The sequence below is a fragment of the Propithecus coquereli genome, unplaced genomic scaffold (genome assembly GCF_000956105.1).
Source record: "Propithecus coquereli isolate 6110/MARCELLA unplaced genomic scaffold, Pcoq_1.0 Scaffold66, whole genome shotgun sequence".
Taxonomy (NCBI): Eukaryota; Metazoa; Chordata; class Mammalia; order Primates; family Indriidae; genus Propithecus; species Propithecus coquereli.
In genome coordinates, this window is record NW_012152618.1 from 7,475,835 (window position 1) to 7,496,267 (window position 20,433).

Below are 20,433 nucleotides of genomic sequence, written 5' to 3' on the forward strand. Positions count from 1 at the left end.
AAGGTCCTTCTTGGTGGGACTTGTGACCTCTAGGTGGAACGAAGGTAAAACGTATACCGTGCTTACCACTGACAGTGACAGCACAGGCATGGCCTGCAGACACATTCCCCGGCCCCCAAAGAAAACATGTATCTAGGACACTCTGTGGCTGCTGGGCTGCACCCACACCTGCCTATCCTGCCCTCTGGGGTTATTTGAGCTTTGTGAGGATGGCGGGGTGCACGGCTGGACAGCTGGAGCTGGGACCTAGTTGCCTGAGAGCTTTGGCCGCCCCAGGTTTGTTGGCACTTCCAATCCTGTGTGCAGGGTGACCTGGAAAAGAAGACAGGGGAATTGAGGGTGGGAGAGGCTGCCATCCAGACCGAGTGCTCTGACGGCACAGCAGCCACACACAGCGTCCCCTGCTTGCTCAAGGGCCGTCCCACGCACAGCCCAGGGCTATTCCATACTATCGAGTATGCTGTTTATTACATAGCATAGTATCATGAATTAAGGGCATGTTGGTTTGTGCCTCTTTCCTCGTAATGGGAATCACACCCCTGTGGGTTCTCCTTTGGCCAGAGCCGCCAGAGCCCAGGCGAAGTGGATGCTCTGTTGCAGTGGGTGTGCTGGTTCTCGTGTTTGTGCATCTGTGCCTACTTCCTTTCCATGGCCTTCTTTCCTTTCCCACGCTATTCTATTCACCCTGCGGCATAATGGCTCACCTTTGAGGTCACCTCAAATATCTTCTGCAAATGAGTGGAGGTGCAAATCAATCACTAAGTGGTTGGCACAGACCCATCAATATTCAGGGCCAGTGGGCACCAATGCAGGACCCTGCCTCTCCCGCCTTCCATTCCCACTCCGGAGGAAGAGAACCTACTAGAGACAAGGGACGGCACCCCCACGTTCCTCTCCCCGTCACACCCTCTGGGCTCTCATTTCGTCTATCTGCGTCAGGCTCCTGAGCCATCAGCACTCCCCAAGGACTGAGCCCTCCTCCCCGAGACCTCCTTCTCCAGAAGTGGCCATCTTAGGGTCCCTGCTCCTTCCAAGTGAGCAAGTCAGAAGGGACTGCCTAGCTGGGCATGGTGGCTCATGCCTGGGATCCAACACTTTGGGAGGCCGAGGCAGGAGGATTGCTTGAGGCTAGGAGGTTGAGATGAGCCTGGGCAACATAGCAAGACCCTATCTCTAAAAAAAAAGTTAGCCAGGTGTGGCTGTATGCACCTGTAGTCTCGGCTACTTGGGAGGCAGAGGCAGAAAAAGATTGGTTGGAGCCCAGAAGTTTACGGCTGCAGTGAGCTATAATCACGCCACTGCACTAGAGCCTGGGTGACACAGTGAGATCCCATCTCTGAAAAAATAAAAATTAAAAAAATTAAATAATGAATAAATAAACAGAAAGAAGGGGCTGTCTCCAGGGAATGCCCAAGGCAGGCTGATAGGTAAGCTCTGTCAGGGCGGGCACTGTCAGCTTCCTCACAGCCCGTTACGTCCAAGTGCGCTGCAGAGACCCACAGCACACCATGGGGAGCAGCCAGACCGGCTCTGGCCTGGGGGTGTGTGGTACCTGCACGTTGCGGTTGAGGCTGAGGGCTGGCATGAAGACCCCGTCCACATGGCTGAAGGCTGTGGGGCCCTGCTGCTGCCCGTTGATGAAGAAGGTCAAGGTGTGTTTATTCAGGTCCAGCAACACACCGACGGTGGCCCCCTTGCACACGCCGCCTTCCGTCCTGGGAAGAGAAGCCCCGAGAAGACCCATCCTCATACTCAGCCTGTGATGTAGGTAACAACTCGGGGGAATGAATTAAAGGATGTTGGGAACACCCTCACCTAAAAAACACAGCCCCCGCGGTGCACTATGCTTCTCGGTGTCTGAGCCTTCTCTTGCAGGCTACACCCTGTTAACAGGCCGTGCATGAAGATTCTACCCTGGAGGAACCAGGCTGTTCAACCCCTTCTTTCTGACAGTATCTGGGACTGCATACCAAGCAGTCAGGGTTTTGATGAGTGGAGCATGGAGCGTGGGTAAGAAAGGCGCCTTCACCTGCTGAAGAAAATAACTAACTCGGTACCCTTTTCTGTTTGGTCAAGTGAGGATGTGGAGCTCAGTGAAGACGCAGACATCCAGGCCTTAGGAAATTTTGAAAAGCCCCACCCTACTTCGGCTCATCTTCCCAGACACATCCTGGGGCTCCTTGAAAGGCAACATATGGCAGGGGGAGGGGTGCTCATCCCATCAGGGACCCACAGGTAACCTTGAGGATGTAAATTGGGGTGCTTGCTCTGTGAGAATTCCCATCCCCTGGGTGGGAGTGAATCTTTAAGTAGGAACAGTCTCCCAAGGGCCCTTGTCTCCATGGGCCGAATCCAGCCAACTCTCCCTTCCCTTCTCTAAGGGCTGAGGTCCCAGCCTTGACCTTGGGCTTCTCAGCTCTGCTAAGAAAACCATGCTTGTCCTTTCTGCTTAGGAATGAGTTGATCAGCCGGAACCAGCTAGTTGGGCAGAGGGTGAGTTGTGAAGAGCATCTGGTAGACTAACCAAAAGGTCTTTTTCGGAAGGGCAGGTTTCCTGAAGGTGCCCCGGGGCAGGATCCGGCAGGTGGGAAACAGGACCTAGAACTGGGCCGTTGGCGCTATGTGGACACTGACCACCAGGTGGCGTATTGACCACGTGGTACAGGAAGGTGTTTCCCATCTAAGCCAAGCCTTGGGCCCAGGTCAGCGCTAGGGCCCAACGCCCCCTGCCCAGGTTTCCTCTAGAACAGTGCTCACCCAAACCTGCTCCTCACCTGTGGCATGGGGAGGGTGTGCAAACAGGGGCAGAGTCCTCCTGGGCTTTCTCCCAGCCCCCACTTTCCTTCTGCCCCTCCTAGCGAGGAGGCCATACCAAGGGGCTGGAAGGGGCAGAGGAGACCCGAGAAGCGCTCGCCAGTCCCCCCAGGAGGGGTATCGTGGCCAACGCCCAGCGGGGCTGAGGAGTCTGCAGCACACGGAACAGTCTCCTGTGTCCACCGGGTAACACCACCCCAGGGCCAGCCTCAGGTCAGAGCCGCACCTCTGGGCGCCCTTGTTAACAGACTCATCCCCAGTGAGCACCCCGCCTGCCCTCACCTCCCAGGCCTGCCCAGGCGAAGGCTCTGCCGAGGCTCAAGCCCACGTGATACCAGGGTTGTGGCGGGGTCACTCCAGGCAACGGCCCGCAATGACCTGGTCACAGCTGTGAGGATGCTGGCCACAGCTGTGCCCACTGAAGCTCTGCAGCCACCCACGCTTGGGTAGATGGTTGTAAAGCAAAGCAGAGCCGAACCAGAGAGAAAACTGCGAGCCGAGCATCCTGCTGTGTGGCTCGCTGGGTGTCATGGGAGACCCATCCGGGCTGGTGCTGCTCTGGTCACCATGACATGCCCTCACCGGGGCTGCAGGTGGAAATGGCCATGGCTACCTGGCCAGAGTCAAAGCCTTCTGGAAACTGGAGACCAAAGTGGCTGGAAACACTTCCCTCCACTCCTGACACCTGGCCTTCGGGACAGCAGGAGGGACACGGGTCCACAGGACCCTCATTCGCAACCCCCCCATGCTCCCTGCATGTACCTGTTGGTGTGGGAGTTGCAGTGCATGAACCAGCTGCGGTTGTTGTCCACGTACATGGCCCAGGCCTTGTCGTCCTTGCCCAGCATCATGTCCTTGACCACGCTGGCCCTGGCCACCCCGAAGGCGGGGTCTGGGTGGTTGTCGTACCGGTCCACGTGCAGCTCCCAGTAGTGCACGCCCTTGGAGAATGCAGCCGTGCCTAGCACCACCCGGTCGTCGTAGCTGCTGCAGGTGGCCGTCTGGTTGTCATTGGATAATATGATGTCCCGGTGCCCAGAGTTGGGGTCAAACGTGAACCAGGCCACTGAAAAGGATGGAGGCGAGAGGAACAGGGTCAGGCTCCTCCGTGGAACTCACTAGCTGACTCTAACGGGCACAGAGGCATGGGCTCACTCGTCTCTGTTAGAAAGTTGGCACCCAGATCAAATGGTCTTCCCTGTGTGCCTACCACACACACACACACACGCCCTGCTCTGTGTGCATCCAAGTCCCCAGCCCCATGAGCCCAGCCTTGCCAAGGAATGCAGACATTCAGGCCTTAAATCCCCAAATCGAAATGCATTTCCGGGGGTCTTAGTCTCTAACACCCTTCCAAACGTTTCACCCCCCGTTACAAGTTTGGGGAAGCAGGTGTGGATGGTCCACCTCGTAGGCAGGGATGTGGGCGAGGTCACAGCTCAATTCTTCATTTTGCAGCCCATCAGGTGGCTCCCCTGTCTGTTCTCCAAATCCCCCAGTTTGTGGGAAGCAAGGCCCTCACCCTGAAACTGTGACCACCACACACAGAGCAAGGACCACCCACCTCTAGGCTGGAGGGTGCTGGGGCAGAACGCCCGTGAGCTCTCCTCTAGGGGTGTAGATAATAAAATGACTCTGCACGTCTCCCCATTTTCAGAAAAGTATGCCCTTGCTGTGCCCTTTGACACCTGCTGCTTCTCTTCCCTGCCCCAGGAGACCATCCAGCTGTGACAGTCAGACGTGTGGACACACGCAGGGCTAGCACTCCCCCTAGGACTGGTGGGAGTGGGAAACCACCTCTGCAGCCCGGGCTGGGCCTGGTGGAGCAGGACTGTCTTTGCAACGTGGTTTTTACCTCCATCATCGCTTCCCACTGAATACTGATCAAAATTCCACTGAATACTAATGTGCTGTTGTTGCCTACAATCTGAAAGGACGCAGCTAGGTGCATAAACCATCAGACCTGACCTCTGGCATTGGGTATCGCGGGGTGTGTTCCCGTTGTAAGAAAAGCTCGAATCTAGGGGCTGCCATGGGGCATTCTTGTCTCGAACTGTCTCACTCACTCCTCTGCCCTTCGCAGGTGGGAGAAGCTAAGCCTCCCCGAGCCACTCCTCACTCAGTTCCCTGTTGCACGTCCCGTGCAATGCGATAAAGGGGTGATCCTTCCTTTCCTGGCTCTTGGGGAGGAGGCTGCAGGCAGGGAGCCACGTGCAGAGTCAGGACAGGGCGTTCACCCTCCTTTCCACCCTTCCTCCCTCTTCCATCTAAGCAGCTGATCGTTTCCCGTCCATAGGATGAAAAGTGGTCTGGGCCTGAGGGCGTCTCCTCCCCAAGCGGCTCACCCATGGCCCCAGAATGGACCAGGATGGAGAACACAGCTGTGCCCAGTGTCCCCAGTCATCAGAGACATAGCAGGTGTCATCAGGTTGGATAAAACGATGACTCCGCTCCTCCCACTGAGAGACCCCTGTGCTCACCATCGGACGTCTGCAGGACGACGGTTTTGCTGTACGGCCCGACGCCGGACGAGTTGAAAGCTTTGACCCTGGCGTTGTAGGTGCTGTTGAAGTGAAGCCCGTCGATGGTGCACAGGGTCTCCTTGCCGACATACACCTCCTGAAAGAGAGCCACGGCTGCTCGTTAGCTCCCGGAGCATCTGGAACATTCCTCTCAGTAAGTGGTTTCTGGACACACCCTGACGTTAAAGGTGCTATTGCTTGGTATGGTGGAGTACCTGTCGTCCCAGCTACTTGGAGGGCTGAGGCAAGACGATCCTTTGAAGCCCAGAGTTCGAGGTGAGCCTGAGCGACATAGTGAAACCCTGTCTCTAAAAAATTTTTTTAATTGAAACAAGTGCTATCACCCTAATAGAACTTACTGAATAAAGGAAATTGTGATCAGTGGTGGCCGGGTCACAGACCTTGACCAAGCGAGGCACGGACACCTTACCACTGGCTGCCTGGCCCGCCGCCTGTGCGGCCGTGCAGTGCGACAGGGTCGTAGTGAAGCAGGGACCCAGGTCTGCAGCTGGCTGGAATGTCCTGCCTCTGCTGAGGTCGACCCCATCAGATGGGACTCTGGAGCCGGGGGGACATCTGCGTCTCCTTCTCCACCCCTGAGGTTGGCATCCCCCACTCCTCGGCTCCTGGAGCTGCAGCTTCCCCAGTCTCCCCAGAGGGTGAGACATCTCTGCATCGGACCCCAGAGATCGTTTTCTAGGGATTTACTTTGCTTCCTGTTCTCTTCAAAGCTACCTTGTCCTAGATGTCATCCTATTCTGCTTAGTTTGCCTAAAACTTCTCTCCTATCGTGTGTTTAGGGGGCTGCTCTTCACTTGTTGTTAATCACAATAGCTGTATGCCAGGTATTGCATAAGGTATTTAATCTTCACACACCCCGAGAGATTGTTATTACTTTCCATATTTTACACACAAGGAGACCCAGAGAAGGTAGGAAACTTGCCTACGATCACAGCCAGTCTGCTTAGGAGCCACGGTCCAAATCCAGGACTGGCTGCGCCAAAGCCCACATTTTTCCCTCTAAAAGACGCCGTTCTTCGTGAACCCTAGCCCCCGGGTCTAGCTTGTGTTAGTGGTCCTGTCTCAAAGAGGAAGGACCATCTTTGAGTTCTGCAGCTGCTTCTTTTACTGTCTACAAATGGTCTTTTTTTTCCTTCTCATTTTAAAAAACATGGGCTTTCCTCGTGGTTTCTGGTGAAGGATCTCTTTCCGTTCTCAGCTTATTCGCCCGATAGGAGTGCCTGGGGTCTGCACTGCAAAGGTGATCCGGGAAGGCACAGAGCTTGTGCTCCCTGGTACTCGTGTCAACCTGAACTTCGCGAGTGAATCTCAAGGCTCTACTGGGGGACTGGGGTGGGGTCGGGGGCTGTCCCAGGCTTTCTGGAAGACGGGGAGTAGAAGCTGCACTTCTGGCTCACTAAGCGCCTTTGCTGCCCACAACAGCCCGTCAATGGGGACATGAATGTAGGATGTCATCCCAATCCAACGATCAAGCATCCTTCATGCCAGTGCCTTGCCAGGTATAGGAGGGCCAGAGATTGCTTCCTCCTCTCCAGAAACGTGTACCTCCCCAAGGCAAGGCCCACTGAAATAATCTGTGAGCCAGACAAGACACGGTGTGAGGAAACCTGCTGAGGGAACGTGCTGCTGTGTGTGGGACGCGTAGGTGACGCCTTCTCTGAGCTCTGCTCCAGCCCCATGCCAATGCCCCCGCAGGGCGGCAGCAGGGCTGCGGGCAGCTCCACGGGCTGGTCCAGAGGTTGGGGCAGTGAGACCTACTCCTGGCCTCCGCATTAGGACCCCACCCCCACAAAGAAGCAGCAAGGCCTCACCCGGAACTGCCCCCCGGCACCGTCGTCCAGCTCTAGGATGTAGCCGTCCACGGGGCTGTGGGTGAAGGGCGGCATCCTCCAGGCCAGCGTGACGCTGTTGTTGCGGGTGCAGCACTTCTCCAGCTGCAGCAAGGGGACAGGCGGCACTGTGACAGGGACCCACATGGGTTAGCACACGATGCCCTCAGAGGGGCCCAGCTCTGCCCCTGCCCTGCCCCCATCCTAGGGGCTCCTGGCCCCCAGAGGACACCAAGGCTGAATTCCCTCCCTGGCCACCCTGTGGTCACTCTCAGCCTCCCAGGACTCAGTCTCCAGGTGGGCTGGGGATGGGGCAAGCACAGGTGATCCTGTACTTCTCAGCCCTAGAGGGTGTCCTGGAATCTCAGTGGGCCAGGGCAGAGGCGTCACCCTCTGAGCCTGTAAGAAAGCATGTTCTCACCCCTCTGCCCACTGAGAACCGCTGGTTTTGACTCTCAGACCTGTGAGGAGCACACAAGGAATTCCAGCCATGTTCCACATGCCACAAAGGCACAGCTCGAGCCAATGTAGACTGAGCGAGAGCCGGCCTGCGGCTTGCACCTGCAGCTGGGAAGGTGGGGCGGATGCATCTGAACCTTCCGCAGGGAGCATTAAATAGGTCAAAAGACCAGATCCTGGCCAGGGAAGCAATCCTGGAGTACTGGACAGTCAGCCCAAAGAATTAAGGATTTGAATCAGTTGTATCATAAGTTCTACTATGATGAGAGTGGGAGAATTTTAAAAATCTTCTAGCTCTATTCAGGCTCAAGAGATTTTAGAAATAGATTGAGTCCACTCTGACCTTTTTTTTAAAGGGAAAATTGCAACATTGGTTTTGTAAAACTATATTTTTTGCTCCAAGAAGCAGGGAGCTATATTCCAGGTTTTAACTGTGTGAAACCCCTGCCTTCATCAAAGATGTGGTCTCAGGGCTGGCTGAGCGCAGCGCGACTCCTGGCCCTCGGGTAACCAGCCGTGGGAGTCCTCTCGGTCCCCTGGGCTCTGCCATTCTGCTCTCCCAGTCCCCCTCTGAACTCCATGACCCCATCCAGTAAGAAGCACCATCTAGCCTGGCCCCAAGCCTCCTGCCTCCGCACCGTAAATTTCTGGGGCGACCTCTCCCTTCCACTGCAGCTCCCCCACTCTGCCAAGCTCCCCCTGCCCCTGGGCATTGCATCTCATCCACACGTGGGGCAGGTGGCATTTCCAAACCTCACCCAAGGTGCAAGCTGTGTGGGAGTGAGCGTGGGAATGTGCAAGAGACTTGTTTTTTCTTCAGTCTAAAAATGGGCAATATTCTGCAGGTGGGACTTCCCGAGTTCACAGATCCTGCAGTGCAGCCCCCAGGCCACAAAAAGCTCAACGGTTTTCATTTCCCCTCCCAAATGCGCCCTTGGCACCTCTGGAGAGGCAGAGTATAGAACAGGACTCTGGTTCTGGCCGTCACCTGCTGGTTTTGTGATGGGGCAAGTGACACAACTTTACTTAACCCTCGCTGTGAGTCCCCCCTGGCTCTCTGAACCCACCTTGCTCTTCTTGGAACACAGAAATCATATTCCTGCCTCAGTGCCTTTGCACTTGCCCCCCTGGTTTGTCAATTTGTTCACTGCTTCATCCTGAGCACGTAGGATAGTGCCTGGCACTTAGTGGACACTCCACAAGTGTTTCCGAATGAACAAATGACCCTCACTTTACACATGGGAAGGCTCAGGCTCAGCCTGGGTGTCTCCTGCACCAGCTCACACAGCTAGCGGGGGCTGAGCTGGGGCTTGAACCCAGGTCTGGGACTCTAGATTTCCCACACTCCGTGCATCACAGTTCTCCCGACGGCACCGAGCTGCCCCTCAGACTGGATGCCTCTTTTGAAGCACTGACTGGGCTGGGCAAGGTGGCTCATGCCTATGATCCCAGAAGTTTGGGAGACTGAATTGGGAGGATTGCTTGAGGCCAGGAGTTCGAGACCAGCCTGGGCAACATACTGAGACCACCCCCCTCTCTAAAAAAAATTTAAAAATTAGTGTGCACCTGTAGTTCTAGCTACTCAGGAGGCTGAGGCGGGAGGATCACTTAAGCCCAGGAGTTTGAGGTTGCAATGAGGTGTGATCATGCCACTGCACTCTAGCCTGGGCAACCAAAAGAGACTCTTTTGAAAAAACATAAAAAAGGATTGACTGAACTGGGGCCAACCACGGCTCACCCCTACATTTCATCTGAATGAAGTCCAGCTGGTGGATGGCCTGCAGCAATGGCTCGCTGTCCAAGGTCAGGTCGAACTCTGCAGACACTTTCGGCTCCAGGGCACCTTTGACCCACTGCTCCTGGGACACCTGGACACGCTTGATCAGAGCGTCTGAGATCTTAAAGGGGAGCAAAGAGTTTAGGGTTTCAACTTGCAAAGGAATAATTGTGCAGACAATGGTGATGAAGGGGTAGGAGCTTTGTCTCTACGGGGCTCAGGGACAGAAAGGACCCGTGCTAAGCATGCACTCTCAAGCCCTGGCAGAGATTGAAAGACCCCTGCCCGCACAACACTGGCCATATAAAAATGCATTGCATTGTTTCAATCATATTTTAAAAGGGCGATCATGTGAAATGAACAGAAGCACTTGCTATTTAAAGAAATTGGGCCAAACCCTGTTGTGAAATACATGATACTTTTTTTAATATACAAAAGCATCCTTCATTATATGTTTTGCTAGATCTAGTACTCTGGCAGGTGAAACATGCTGGTAGTTTGTCCCAGTGTCTGAAGAAAGCATACCCCATACCCCTAGAGTTTTGAAGCCCACTTTCCCGGTGTGGTTCCTCTAAGTTGTTCTGTAGCTTCTGCTCCAAACTCTGACTGCATCACACCCACAGCTCTGCTCTCCTCTGCTGGAAAGCCCTGCTTATCAGACCTTTGCACGTGTCCCTGGAGAACCGTGATCCCGTGTACCCTTCGTGGGGAGTCATCAAGGGGATGTATTATTTTCTCTGCAGACAGAGGCTGGATCACTGCCACGTTCCCAAGAGATACTCACGACACTGAGTCAGCCTAAATGCTGGAGAGATGGCCCCGCGGAGGCTGCACTGTCTCTGCGGGCAGCCAGCCAGTCGCCAGCCAGGCCCGCAGGACTCTGCACCCGGGCAGTGTGGATTCTGCTAACTCACTTCTTCCAGTGCAATCTGTCCAGCTTGTTTGGCCAAAGCTGTCTTTTCCCATTTGTGGGAGAAATATTGCAGAATGGCATTTTGATCCTAAAGATTATGCTGTTTCATCTCCTTGTTAATGCATGATGCGAAATTAGGGTCACAGCTAGTGAGAGTCAGAGCCAACATGAGAGGCTAGGTCTTCTGGAATCACTGAACAAAGGGGACTCTACTCAACCCCAAGCCATGGAAGGGTCTTGCCTAAGACTTGGGCTGATTTGGGGAGCGGCAGTGGAGCTGGAGGAAGGTCAGCTAGAGTCCTCCAGGGAGGACTCACCTGTAGGAACCCAGAGGGGTCATTCTCCTTGATCACCTCCAGGCAGTACTCCATGAGCCCCGTGGACTGGCGCAGCTTCAATGTGCAGTGATTGATCTGGTCCCAAACCATCTGCAATGGGAACACTCCTTTCAGCAGGTGTCTCATGGGAGGAAGAGCAGGGAGGCCACAGCCAGAGCCAGAGAACTAGCCCTGGAAGAGGCGGTGCTGGTCTGGACCACTCCCACCCGCTCCTCCCTCGGCCGTGCTCCCGAGCTCCAGGTGTCCTCTTTCCTGGGGAGTAAATGGACTCACTTCCCAACAAGTGGGGCCAAACCTCCAACACAGCAAACGTTCTGAACTCTGGACAGTAACGCAGAGACAGGGCATGATCTGAGATGCCATACAGCTGGCGACTGGCTTCTTGACTCACTGCCAACCTGTCGGTGTGGTCATGGAAACTCAAGGGACTTAGCGCTGCACTGGTAAACCACGCGTCATCACCAACGCTCATTCCTTCTCTCCTTGAAAGTGATATTTTGATTCAGTTAGGAAATGTCTCTAGCATAGTTGGAGCTGCTCGGACAATGATAGCCCTTCATCACGTCAGGGCGTTCACAGCACCGGGCGGAGCCAGGCACTCAGGGTAACAGGAGCTGCATGTGTCATTGCCGACTACTGAGTGCAAGAGATGTGAGAGAGAACCCGAGGAAGGGGACAGAGCTGGAGGCCTGAGCAAAGCCAGGCCTGTCATTGGTCACTTCTGCCCTGCAAGATGAGAACAGGAGAACAAGAGGAGTCCCTTAGAAAGAAACAGGGACTTAGGGAAGATGGGCTTTGACTTGAAGCCAGCAAGATACAGGGCGTCTGACTCGGCTTTGGAGAGAGGGAGCGGGTGTTTAATGCCCTCTGTCAAGTCACGACGGTGTAGCTGAATCAGATGGTGCCTCCCTTCCTTGCCTCATTCATTCACTCGCTGACATTCACCCAGTGCCTGCCGCATGCCCCACCGCACACTGGGGGAGGAGGACGTAACAGAGATGAAATGTATGGGTCACCCAGGTACCTACCTTCAACTTGTGCTCCCTCTCTTTCGTCACCTTGGTGAGCAGCTTGGCTTTCTGCCGAGTTAAAGCATCCACCAGGGCATCGCACTGAGCAACCAGGCAGGCTTCGTAGTCCAGTCCATTTTCCTGGGGGGAAGCAGAGAGCTCTAGAGAGAAGACGCTGAAATCTGGTGAGTGCTACAGACAAAGATGTACTTCAGAGAAGCTCATCCCAGAGTCACCCATAATGTTGTTAAATTTGAAACAATAGAAACATGAATTAGGGAGGCGTCCTGTGGATCTCGGCACACCTATATGGCGGAGTGTTCTGTAGTCACTCCAATCTTGTTCACAGCATTTTCAATGCCGTGGGAAATGCTCATAAGACTGTTAAGAAGAAAAAAAGGGCCAGGCGCGGTGGCTCACGCCTGTAATCCTAGCACTCTGGGAGGCCGAGGCGGGCGGATCGTTTGAGCTCAGGAGTTCGACACCAGCCTGAGCAAGAGCGAGACCCCGTCTCTACTAAAAATAGAAAGAAATCAGCTTGACAGAGAAAAATATATCGAAAAAATTAGCCGGGCATGGTGGCGCATGCCTGTAGTCCCAGCTACTTGGGAGGCTGAGGCAGGAGGATCGCTTGAGCCCAGGACTTTGAGGTTGCTGTGAGCTAGGCTGACGCCATGGCACTCTAGCCTGGGCAAAAAGAGTGAGACTCTGTTTCAAAAAAAAAAAAACAAGAAGAAAAAAAGGCAGGATGCAAGTTGTGTACAGCATAATCCCATACATATTGTGCATGTGTGCGTGTGTGTGTGTCTAAAGTAATGGAACAACATGTGTCAAAATGGTGAGAGTGGTCACCTCTGATGGTGGGATATTGATGAACTTTTTCTTAGTTCTACTTTCCCTACTTTCCAAAATTTCTGAATACAAACTTGTGCTTTTTATAGTCAGAAAAAAGTAAGCCAAACAAAAAAGCAGTGCTCCTGTTGTAGGGGCTTTCTCCATTTATAACAGAACCCTTCCGAGTCTCTAAGACCAGCATGGATCAATACTTCATGTTATGGGCTGAACTGTGTCTCCTAAAACTCATGTATTGAAGTCCTGACCGCTCCCCAGCAGAACCTCCAAATGGACTGTATTTGGATAATTAAGTTAAAATGAGGTCACATGGGTGTACCCAATCCAATATGACCAACATCCTTGTGAGAAGAGCAGAGCAGGACACAGACACACACAGAGGGATGACCATGTGAGGACACAGGGAGGAGACGGCCATCTACAAGCCCAGGAGGAGGCCTCAGGGACACCAGCCCTGCCAGCACCTCGATCTCAGACCTCCAGCCTCCAGAACTCTGAGAAAATGAATTTCTGTGGTTTAAGCCCCCCAGTCTCTGGTATTTTGTTATGTAGTTCTAGCAAACTGATACATCTCCTGTCCGTGAATCACTAGAAACATTGGAAACATTATGACTGCTTAATAAAATGCCCTGCTACTGAAGTCTGCACTAAAACTCGTTAGGAACATGGCTTTTGTGGGCTGATTAGGAATTCAGGGTCCTTGATCCCTTTTCTTCATCCAGACACGTGAATGCTTTATGGGTCCCTCATCTGCATGAACAGTGCCGGAGACTGTGTCTCACTGATCGTTGCATCCTGTGTCAGGCTCAGTATGTGACACGGTGTAGGTGCTCAATAAATCATCTATTTAGTAAACGATGCATTTATATTGGATGCCATGATTACATGGGCGTATTTGGGTACAAGGGCACCATACACAAATTTCGCACAGGACCACACAGCTGTGTAGAATGCTAGATCACATCTTTGTAGCTCTCTATTGTAAAATTCTCTCTAACTGACTTCATGTAAAATTTCTTTCCCGTATCAGGTGTCACGTGGATGTCAGGGGAGTGAGGACATGGTACCCTTCAGCAACCAGGTCTGTACAGTAGGACACATTAACCTTCCAGTATTCATTGAGAAAAAAATGCTTCTCCTGAGACTTTGCCTTTCTTCTTGATACTTTGCATCTTTTGCACACTTTCTATGCTCACCTGGATCTGCTGCAGTATGTTCTTGAGCTGAACCAGAAACTCCTTCGCTTCTTTTGCCTTATCCGAAACTCCATTTAAGGCCTGAGATAGTTGTGCCTGAAAAAGACATTACGTATTGAAAAGAGACATTAGGTGTGAAAGGCACACAAGTAGCCCTCCATCATAAGAGCCTGTGTTTACATGGGGGGTAGAACTGACCCCACACACGTGCTGTCCTTGTTGATGAAGAGACCCTACTGACTCTCAGTCTTTACAACATTTGCTCATTTTGCCAGCAGTGGTTGATGTTGATTGACTTACAGACACTCTTCTATCTGGCCCCCAAAGCTGGATAGAGCTAAGGAGCACCTAGCTAAGCGGCTGAAGCCAACAGGCCAGCCCTGACGTTTGCAGAGCCCAGGACAAGAAGACAAAGGGAGCCCTGGGTCCGGCCTGGCCCCCTCTTCCCATAGCAGTTCTACCCTCGTCAGAAGGCACTAATGTATGGACATGCCAGACCCCTGGCCAAGCTTGTCCACTCCACACCTACACAGCCACCTTTTAGCCTGGGGCGCACCTAGTGTCTAGACCCTCAGCCCTGGGGACTCCTCCCCCCGCAGAGAGGGGTGTGGCCAGTGAGGGGTTCTCGGGTGCCAGGATCAGTTGCTGTGGCCCAAGGGCAAAACTGCTAGCTGAGCTCAAATCCATGGCCTTTGGCAGCAGGTTTCCCTTTAAGGAACCACGTACACACACAATCAATTTGTCTTTAAAACCTAGCTATTGAGTAGACGGATGACCTTGATTTTTAACATGACTCTCATTTTTCAAATTAAAAAGCTGAGGATGGAACAAAATGGAATCAGAAAGGCGAAGGTCTCCTTCTCCCCCACATCCCCTGCTAGGACTCTGCTCAGATGTCACCTTGTCAGTGAGACCTGTCCTCACGACCCTATAGAATAGCCCTCACCCCTCCCCCTGCCTCACTCTTCCTACCAGTCATCACCCTCCAACCCAGACTTGTGTACTGTCTGTCTCCCCTTCCCGGAACGCAAACGGCCGAGGACAGGGACTTTGGATGGTTCACAGCTATATCTCAGCACGGGAAGAGCACCTGGCCCATGCATTAATATTCATATTAACTCAACTAATTAATATTAGTTGCATGAATGAATCAATGAATGTGATTCTTTAGACCTCAACAGTGGTTCTCAAAGTGTGGTCCGGGCAGCATCGGCATCACCTGGGAGTTTGTTGGAAATGCACAGTATGTGGCTCCACCCCAGCTCTGCCAAGCGGAAACTGGGGTGAAGCCCAGGAGTCTATGTTTTAACGAGCCCTCCAGGGGGCTCGGATGCAGTCTGAGATCCACTGGACTGTACAAATGAGCCTCAGCTGTGAGCCTATGAAAAGGGCAGCAAACAAAGCCACAGAGTAGACGGGAAGACCCTGGATGTGGAAAGAGACAGAAGGGGCCTCAGACACGCAGCGCACTGATGTTCCAGGGGAGGCCAAGGTTCAGGCCATCTCAGTCAGACAGTGCTGGGGGCCTCCCACTGAGGCCCAGCGAGGTGCGTGCGCTCCTTGGAGGTTTCCTTACTCCACGGGCTTCCCCACCCCGAGCCCCGGCTCGGCCGGTTCAGGCCCCTCGGCCCCATAGCTCACCCAGGTGCACCATCCCTTAACGCAAGTACCCAGGTGGTGAAACCCAACAGAACTCATGGAGATGACAGCCGTGTTCTGTGTCTGCTCTGTCCACCAGCCATGTGTGGCCACTGAGAGTTTGAAGGTGGCTAACATGACCGAAGAGGTGAATTTTTAAATATTATTTGGTGTAAGTTTCGATGGCCACATTGGGCCCGTGGCTATTGTCCTGGAGACACAGGTCTTGACTCCCATCTGGTGACCTACAGGCCACCCTTGGCAGGCTGCCAAATGAACCACCTGGGAGAGCTGTGATGATTCACGGCTATGCCCTGTCCCCGAGTAAAGACTCACCGAGAGTCCCTCAAATCTCACAGCGAGTGCCTCGAACTGTTGACGTACTGATTAATACGTAACCTACTGACATTGAAAAGGATGCTGATTTGTAACTGAATCATGAAATTTTGCTGATTTCTTTCTGAATCATGAAGTTTTAGTGATTGTCTTACACATAGAACATCTTAGCCTGCATGTCGTCATCGGTGGGCAATGACTGTAGCCTCTGCATTGCACCCTCCAGTGAAAAAGGACAACTTTCTTATAAAAGCCTTCCAACTTGTAACAGACTTCGGAACACGCCTAACTCTGTTGGTGTGACTTCCCCAGGTCCCTCCTCCCATTTGGCTTCCAAAAGACCTTTATCAAATTATTTCTGCCTCAACAGCCTTCATTTCGGTCGACACATCCTTAGAGGGTGCAGGGCCCAGGACAACTCAGGCCGCCCCAAGATACCCGCACTTGAAAGGAGGCTGAGGTGTCAGCATCGTTCACAGGCCCTGAGGGGATCTCTAATGACAGGGATTTTCAAACTGAAGCTTATTGGTGTCTGGAAAAGAAGAACAACCCCCTCCCCAAGGTACCCACCCAAAGCATGGGCCCACCGAGGCAGTGCCTGGTCCCCCCGTCTTGGTCAGCTCAGGCTGCTGTAACAGAATACCACAGCAAACATCTATACCTCACAGTTCTGGAGGCCGGAAGTCTGAGATCAGGGCTCCAGCACGGTCGGTTCCTGAGTGGGTCATGAGCAAGTTTTCACTGTGTGAGTCCCCGCCAGAGCTGGTTGTTAAAAAGAGCCTGGCACTGCCTCCCTCCTCTCTCGCTTCCTCTCTCGCCATGTGATCTGCACACACCGGCTCCCCTTCCCCTTCCGCCAGGAGTGGGAGCTCCCTGACGCCCTCACCAGAAGCAGGTGCTGCTGCCACGCCTCTTGTACAGCCTGCAGAAGTGACCCAATAAACTTCTTTATAAACCATCCAGCCTCACTGTTCCTCTGTAGCCACACAGACAGACTGCGGCATGTGCCTTCTGGTGTGTGCACACAGAGAGCTCTGCTGTACCTTCCTCTTTGTACGGAGGCCTTAACCCCGTCACAGAGCTCTGCCCTCACGACCTCGTCTAAACCCAATTACCTTCCAAACGCCCCACCTCCTAATGCCAGCACGCTGAGGATTAGGGCTTCGATGTATGAACTTGAGGGGGACACAAACCTTCAGAGCGTCCTGCTGACCTGTTCAGCTCTCAGTGGAGAGACCTGGTTTGTTTGTTTTTTTTTTCTCTCTGCATTTCTAGCCAGCAGCACTGCACAAAGTAGGAGCTCAAACGATGCCAGCAGCACTGCACAAAGTAGGAGCTCAAACAATGCTCCCTGGCTGAATGCAAAGCAAAGTGATTGCTTGGTAAGGGGTGCACGCAGAATGGGACAGATTGCAGCAGTCCATCATCGCTGCCAGCGCCTTCCCGGAGGAGCCCAGCAAGCTTGCTTTTGCCCGAGAGGCCCGGTTAGAGCCGGTCAGGCACCTTCTGCCCAGACCAGTGGCCAGCACAGCTCTGCCCCAGCCAGTGCCGGCCTCCCGAGAGCCCAGCCCTCCCTGGAGCCTGCTGCTGACCCGCTTCCCGCTTGGCAAGAAGACCAAGGAGCTTGGCAAGGCGTCCAAGGACAGAGTGGTTTTGAAGGAGATCTGTGACTTCAGGCTCACGCCTGGCTGAAAGGCGAACAATCTCACTGCTCAGCAGACACTGCTTCCAGGCCCTCCAGACTTGCCACCTGATTTTCCCCTCTGCCGCGTCCCTCTACTCAGCTGGAGAGGTCACCAGAGTGCAAACCACCCTGGGCCAGTGCTGTGCTCAGCCGCGTGCGGGCCCCTGTGCCCTGGCCTGCTGGCCGTGGAAGGGCCCTGGACGGGCACATACCTGACCTTGTCTCCCACCCAGGTGCTTCATGTGTGAAATGACCACAAGTCACCTCTCCTGGCTCGGGGAACAGCATTATGGAAATCAGACCTGATTATTCTGGTGGAAAAGGAGCAAAGGTTTTGGAGCGAAAGAACGACTGATTTCTTTATTGACAACATGAGGGGTTTACAGCACATTGCTTCAGCTTTTTGAGACCCATGCTTCCTTTTTTCCACAGGGACAATTAGGAGTGTTGGCAGAAAATACTGAAAATCATCCCTGTCTGGTCTGAAGGAAGACCCTGACGTCCGAGGAGGGAGATAGCTCGGTTTGTCCCTATGGGTGTCGATCATACCAAAGCCCTGGAAAGAATGGAAGTATCTGGGCAGAAGATAAAAGTTGTTTTGTGGTTGAATGGATTTTAATGTGGATCAAAAAGCTGCAGTTTATAGCTTCCTGTGCCTTTCAGGTGAGAATTACATTCCTACAGAGTCCCTGAGGTTGGACAGACAGCTTAAAACATGAGTGTTTCCTCACTGGGCCGAACCAGTGGCCTCCCGGGCCCAGCATGAGGTCGTCACCACACCAGCTCTCAGGAACAGTTTGTAGGTACGCCAGAGACAGAGGCTCCTGTTCCCTGAAAGCCTTGCACTCATATTTCAGACGGCGTGTTAGCACATGACAGCGCGTCGTGTGAACACTCTGGGCTTGTGTGGTTCAAATCCTGGCTCTGCCACTATTCGCTGTGTGTCTTAGGAAGACACTTCATTTCTTTATTCTATAGTGACCATTCCCCCTAACGTGAGAACGATAAAAATAATAATCCTTACCTCAGAAATGTTCTTATTATGCTTCATCATATAACCCAAGCATTCCCTAATCCCTCTTTAATTGTGCCATTGGGGTCTAGCATCTATGAATTTATCTAAGCCACCCACCTGGGACCCGCCTATGTTTTCAGCTCACACAGCCTCTTAGATGACCCTCCTGTGTTTGCCATGGCCTTGGTGGAGAGGCCCCTAAGTCAGCACCTTTGAAATTTGGTCCCTGCTCTTCAACAGCAAGACTTCCTAGCAGAAGCCCAGAATGCTGGAGCCAAGGACTTAGAAGTGATATGGTCCAACTTCTCATTTTGCACACAACGAACGTGAGCTTCTAGCAACACGGCGAAGTGTAGAGGGGCGAGTCAGTGTTGCCATGCGTTACCATTAATCGCTGCCATGCGCAGAAATGCTTGGAGCATGCGGGACAACATGCAGCGATGCTCATAACTGTTTACAGACACTTTTCTCTCTTTTCACCTGAGGCTTTCTGTGAACCTGTCCAAGATCATGTAGGTAATTAAAGGCCATTCCTGTTTGAATGTAAAAGGGCTAGAAACTGGAGTGAACTGTTGTCCCTAGGCATGAAGGGCGTGGGGGCGTAAGACCCATGTTAGTACAACGTCTAGCCATTTGAATGCAGCTATACCACCTATTAATGTTTGGGGGAACACTGATCATCTATGAAACCTTCCCTTTGGCACTTTAAACCCCACTGCTGAAAGAGCAGGGACAGCCCCCAGCAACTGGATGGCAGGGCACGGGCTTGGGTTCAACGCTGCCCGTGTGTGTGGGTGGCGGCCATGTCCAATTATTTACTATCTGATGAAGATCACTGCTTTCAGGGCACTCCAGAAAATTGAATCCCACATATCCAAACGACCTCCTGACTGTTCTCTCTCAAACCCAACTCTGATCACATCATTTTTCCACTCGATAATGTCCCCCATCCACTTCCTGCTGAGTCGAGGTCCAGCCCTTGGCTCCGTACCCAGGCTGCCCACGCTGCCGCCCTCTCCAGTAGCACCGCCCAGCCTGTCCACACAGCGCCCAACCTTCGGCCAGACTGGGTCTGTCCCACCTCCTCGCTCCTCCCCGCCCTGCCTTGGCCCTGGTGGTCCCTCTTGCCTCACATGCTCCCTCTCTCCTGCTTTCCTGCTGCTGCCCATCAACCCCCACCCGTCTGTGAAGACCCTTCCCAAATGCCCCTCTTCCTGAAGCTCTTGCCCCCTTCCCAAGTGGAGTGTGCCCTCTGAACTCCCAAAGCAAAGCCTGGCCTCTGAGACGTGTCTCACCGTCTTGGACGGGTGGCCCAGGGAGCTGCACTGGCTCCTTGTCCTGCCTCCCGACCCCACCTGGGGAGCCCTGCCTTGAGTGCTCCGCACACGGTGGGCAGCACAGCGCCTGACACATGCAACGCGCTCCGTAAACATTTGTGTCAGTGAATCGACTTTGCTCTACATTTTTGTCCGACTAGCTCCCCCGAGCTATTTGAGTCTCAATCCTCCCCCACGCTGGGCGTAATTAAAACGGCCATGTGGTCAGCGCAGAGGCACGAGCCCCACACGGTCCTGGGCACCGGGAGTCTGGCCCTGCTCTGCGGACTGACATGCTTCTTACGGCTTCTGGGCATTAACTGTTTCTAGCTTAACTGCCACCCCTGATCTGGCCCAAACTTTGTCCCACTAGACAGAGCTTCTGATGTCACCCCACTCCATCTCTGCTGCAGACAAGAGGGCTCCTCTGCCCTACCCCGTCCTGCTCTCACCCTTTCCTGAGCAGCCTGCGGCAGCTGGGAAAGCCCTGCCCCGTGGCAGTGCCTCGCACCATGGCAAAGAGCAGCTTCGTTTCCTGAGACTTCGCTCAACTGCCCTGGGAGCAGGGAAAGGATGAGGCCAGGCCGGTTCTGAGAGGACTTGGGACAGACCCCTCCCATGAGTAATGACAGCCAGACCTCGCAGATTCCCCAACCCCACAGTCAGCACCCAGGATCCAGTACCCACACCTAAGCGTCCAGGTCCACGGGGCA

At 53.5% G+C, this 20,433-nt stretch overlaps 1 protein-coding gene across 2 annotated transcripts in view; it reads right to left on the reverse strand.

Moving 5' to 3' along the window:
* Positions 1 to 246: 246 nt before the first annotated feature.
* The window catches only part of TRIM67 (tripartite motif containing 67), a 33,652-nt gene continuing 13,465 nt past the window's right edge, over positions 247 to 20,433 (reverse strand). For both annotated transcript variants that reach the window (XM_012660213.1, XM_012660212.1), the window contains 9 exons: positions 13,732 to 13,827; positions 11,702 to 11,824; positions 10,653 to 10,763; positions 9,384 to 9,543; positions 7,169 to 7,314; positions 5,295 to 5,433; positions 3,577 to 3,880; positions 1,553 to 1,715; positions 247 to 312 (listed from right to left, as the gene is read on the reverse strand). In XM_012660213.1, coding sequence (XP_012515667.1) covers positions 247 to 312; positions 1,553 to 1,715; positions 3,577 to 3,880; positions 5,295 to 5,433; positions 7,169 to 7,314; positions 9,384 to 9,543; positions 10,653 to 10,763; positions 11,702 to 11,824; positions 13,732 to 13,827 — 1,308 coding nt within the window. The remainder of the gene's footprint in view (positions 313 to 1,552; positions 1,716 to 3,576; positions 3,881 to 5,294; positions 5,434 to 7,168; positions 7,315 to 9,383; positions 9,544 to 10,652; positions 10,764 to 11,701; positions 11,825 to 13,731; positions 13,828 to 20,433) is intronic.